Source organism: Pinus tabuliformis, chromosome 8, assembly GCF_031772625.1.
Source record: "Pinus tabuliformis cultivar Carrire ecotype Pingquan chromosome 8, CPIR1, whole genome shotgun sequence".
NCBI lineage: Eukaryota > Viridiplantae > Streptophyta > Pinopsida > Pinales > Pinaceae > Pinus > Pinus tabuliformis.
Window position 1 is genome coordinate 580,668,090 of NC_142294.1, and position 2,709 is coordinate 580,670,798.

At 37.5% G+C, this 2,709-nt stretch overlaps 1 protein-coding gene across 1 annotated transcript; it reads left to right on the forward strand.

Annotated features, from left to right (window-relative positions):
- Positions 1-1,324: 1,324 nt before the first annotated feature.
- LOC149236801 (uncharacterized) lies at positions 1,325-2,474 on the forward strand. The gene is made up of 3 exons (XM_089369034.1): positions 1,325-1,433; positions 1,530-1,618; positions 1,896-2,474. The coding sequence occupies exons 1-3, from the start codon at positions 1,325-1,327 to the stop codon at positions 2,472-2,474; spliced, it is 777 nt and encodes a 258-aa protein (XP_089225160.1).
- Positions 2,475-2,709: the final 235 nt, after the last annotated feature.

Sequence of the window (2,709 nt, forward strand, 5' to 3'; positions counted from 1 at the left end):
TCAATCAAGCAATAGTTCTGATCGAGAATGCGCCAGATTCCTTCAATCTCATATAGTGATTAATGCACCAAACACAGATGTACTAGTTGCAACGACTTTTATATCATTTTGCTGATGTTGTCATGTCAAAATCAATGTGATACAATTAAGTCACCTTTAAGAAGAACCTCATTGCAATTTCTATACAAGGATGTCTGTCTTATCATTACTCATTCTAATTTCACCTCTTTTATTGTCAGACTTCACGAATTAGCCTCCAAATGCTTGCTTCATCCATAGACCAGTGAATTACCTTTTATAAATATTTTGTTTGAGCATTGGAACTCAATAACATTTACAAAATTATAAAAAGTTTATCTCCAATCAATTTCTTTTCTTTTCTTTTTCTTTTTCTGATTTCCACTTATTATTGTTATATAAATATCTAAACTCATTTTATAATACTTTAAAAATAAAAATTTCAGATATTATAATCCCTAAATCCTTTATTCCCATTCTTAATGACTTTTGCAATTGGAAATAGGGCTTTGCAATTAGGTTCCCTCTGCATTAAACTCTGCAACTGACCCACCATGGTTAGTGTTGGAGTCCTTGGAGGGGTTTTATTCTCTTGAACAAAATTCAAGTGACAAGAAAGAGTCTGGGCTCCCGGCTCTACACCAGGTCTGTACATTATTACTGGAATCTCTTGTACCTGTTTTGGCAGATCCTATTTTGGGTGTTGAACATCCAGTTCTACCCTTAAATACAAAGGAGCAAGCCAAAAGTATTGCACATGAATGGAAGTCGAAGATAAACCTTGAAGGAGATGTTGCCAATGGCAATTCGTTGGAGGCCCAGGCCTTCTTGCAACTTCTAGCTACTTTTGGAATTGCGTCAGAGTTTGATAAATATAACTTATGCAAGCTTGTTCTTGCATTTGCACGGTGCAGGCAGACACCTGAACTCTGTCGTTCCCTTGGACTTGAATAAAAAATGCCAGGTTGGTTGGCTGGTGTTCTGTAATGTTTTTCTGGCATTCATGGCTAGCTTGGTTTTTTTGAGGGACTGGGGGATTTTATCAGTATACTTGGTTGTGGCTGATTGAGTTGAAGATAAATTTTGGTAATCCTGACTGTAATAAACCTTCCCATCATTTTTTGTTTAGTCCAGTGAACGGATTTCTAAGTTGACGGGGTTGGTAGTCTTTTCTTTAGATCTCAACATTTCATATGCAAGGCAGATACTGAGTGGCCTCTACTAGGTAGACATCTTTTTATGAGGTAGAAAGTTGTATGTAAGTTATTTTGTTGATATTAATAAAGGCACCTGAAGATGATCAGCTATGGTAAAGTGTCATAAGGCCTTTCTTGAGTGGGGAACTGTTTACTTACGAAAATGGGCTCAAGCTGGCATAGCTGTTATCTTTATTGACAAATCCGTTGAAGTTGTCTGTATTGTTTTTTCTTTCACAGTAAACTGTCTTTTGGTATTTCAAATGTTTGTGACATATTCAGATTAACTGAATTTTTTTTGACAATTTCATGCAGATGTTGTAGAAACCCTGGTCAATAGTGGAAAACAAATTGAGGCAGTCAACTTTGCTCATGCATTTGGGCTGACAGAGAAGTTTGCACCTGTTCCTTTGTTGAAAACAAATTGAGGCAGACAACTTTGCTCATGCATTTGGGCTGACAGAGAAGTTTGCACCTGTTCCTTTGTTGAAGGAATATCTGAAAGATGCTAAGAAAGCTTCTTAGGCAAGTTTAAAAAGTGGGAATAACTCTACTGTTGCACAAGTACGATTGTATTACTGTTATACAAAATGTCTTGTTATGTGATGATCATTTTGGCTTAGTATTGTTGGTTATATTGGAAGTTCCTTTTTTGACCGATATTTTTATTTGCTGCTACAGAATGAAGTAAATACAAAAGATCTTTCTGCTTACAGAGCTGTTATAAAGTGCATTGAGGAGCACAAACTTGAATCGCAGTTCTCACCAGATCCTCTTCAAAAGCGTGTAGCTCAGCTAGAGAAAGCTAAGGCTGACAGAAAAAGGTCTCCAGGTGCTGTTAAGTCTCAACCTAAGTGTCCTCGTGCTAATGGAGGAAATGCTGGTGTATATATGCCTTCGTTAAGTGCAGATGAAAGAAATCCGACTCTTTATGCTTCTTCCAATGGTGCAGACAGAAGCTTTTATAGGTCTTTGGATAGAGTACAATATTCTGGTGCAGCTCTAGGTGTTACATCCTACAACCTACAGGGCCAAAATGCATATGACAGATCAAACCAAGGATTATATGGAGCAGGCTATGGTGTTGGAAATAGGACTCCAGTCTCGCTCTCAAGGCCATATATGTATCCATCAGATAACATGGGGCCTTCGTTGTTGGGTTCTGATTCTTACAATTCCTCTACTAATTACAACAACCATCATTTTGGCAGTAGACTGCCTGCCCCTCCTCCAGCTTATCAGTCTTCTTTTATACATTAGGTAGGTACGGTGCTTATCTTACCGCGGTCAGGCAAGTTCTGATCTTATCAGGCCCCATAAAACCTTTTCTATTGGATGTGGCTGGTAGTAAGCACTTAGCTTTGAAGAGGTTTTTTGACTTTGTTTCTGTAAATCTAAAAGATTGGCAAAGTTCATTTGGCAGCTTTTCACAATTTTCAGTGGTGTTTTCTTCTATTAAGGAATCTTCTATTAAGGAATTTTATTTTTGTATGGT

Bases quoted from the DNA above. Each gene is read 5' to 3' on its own strand.
- LOC149236801 (XM_089369034.1), top strand. From the start codon at position 1,325: ATGGTAAAGTGTCATAAGGCCTTTCTTGAGTGGGGAACTGTTTACTTA. The intron at 1,434-1,529 runs GTATTGTTTTTT...AATTTCATGCAG, and splicing joins CAAATCCGTTGAAGTTGTCT to ATGTTGTAGAAACCCTGGTC. The intron at 1,619-1,895 runs GTTCCTTTGTTG...TTGCTGCTACAG, and splicing joins TGACAGAGAAGTTTGCACCT to AATGAAGTAAATACAAAAGA.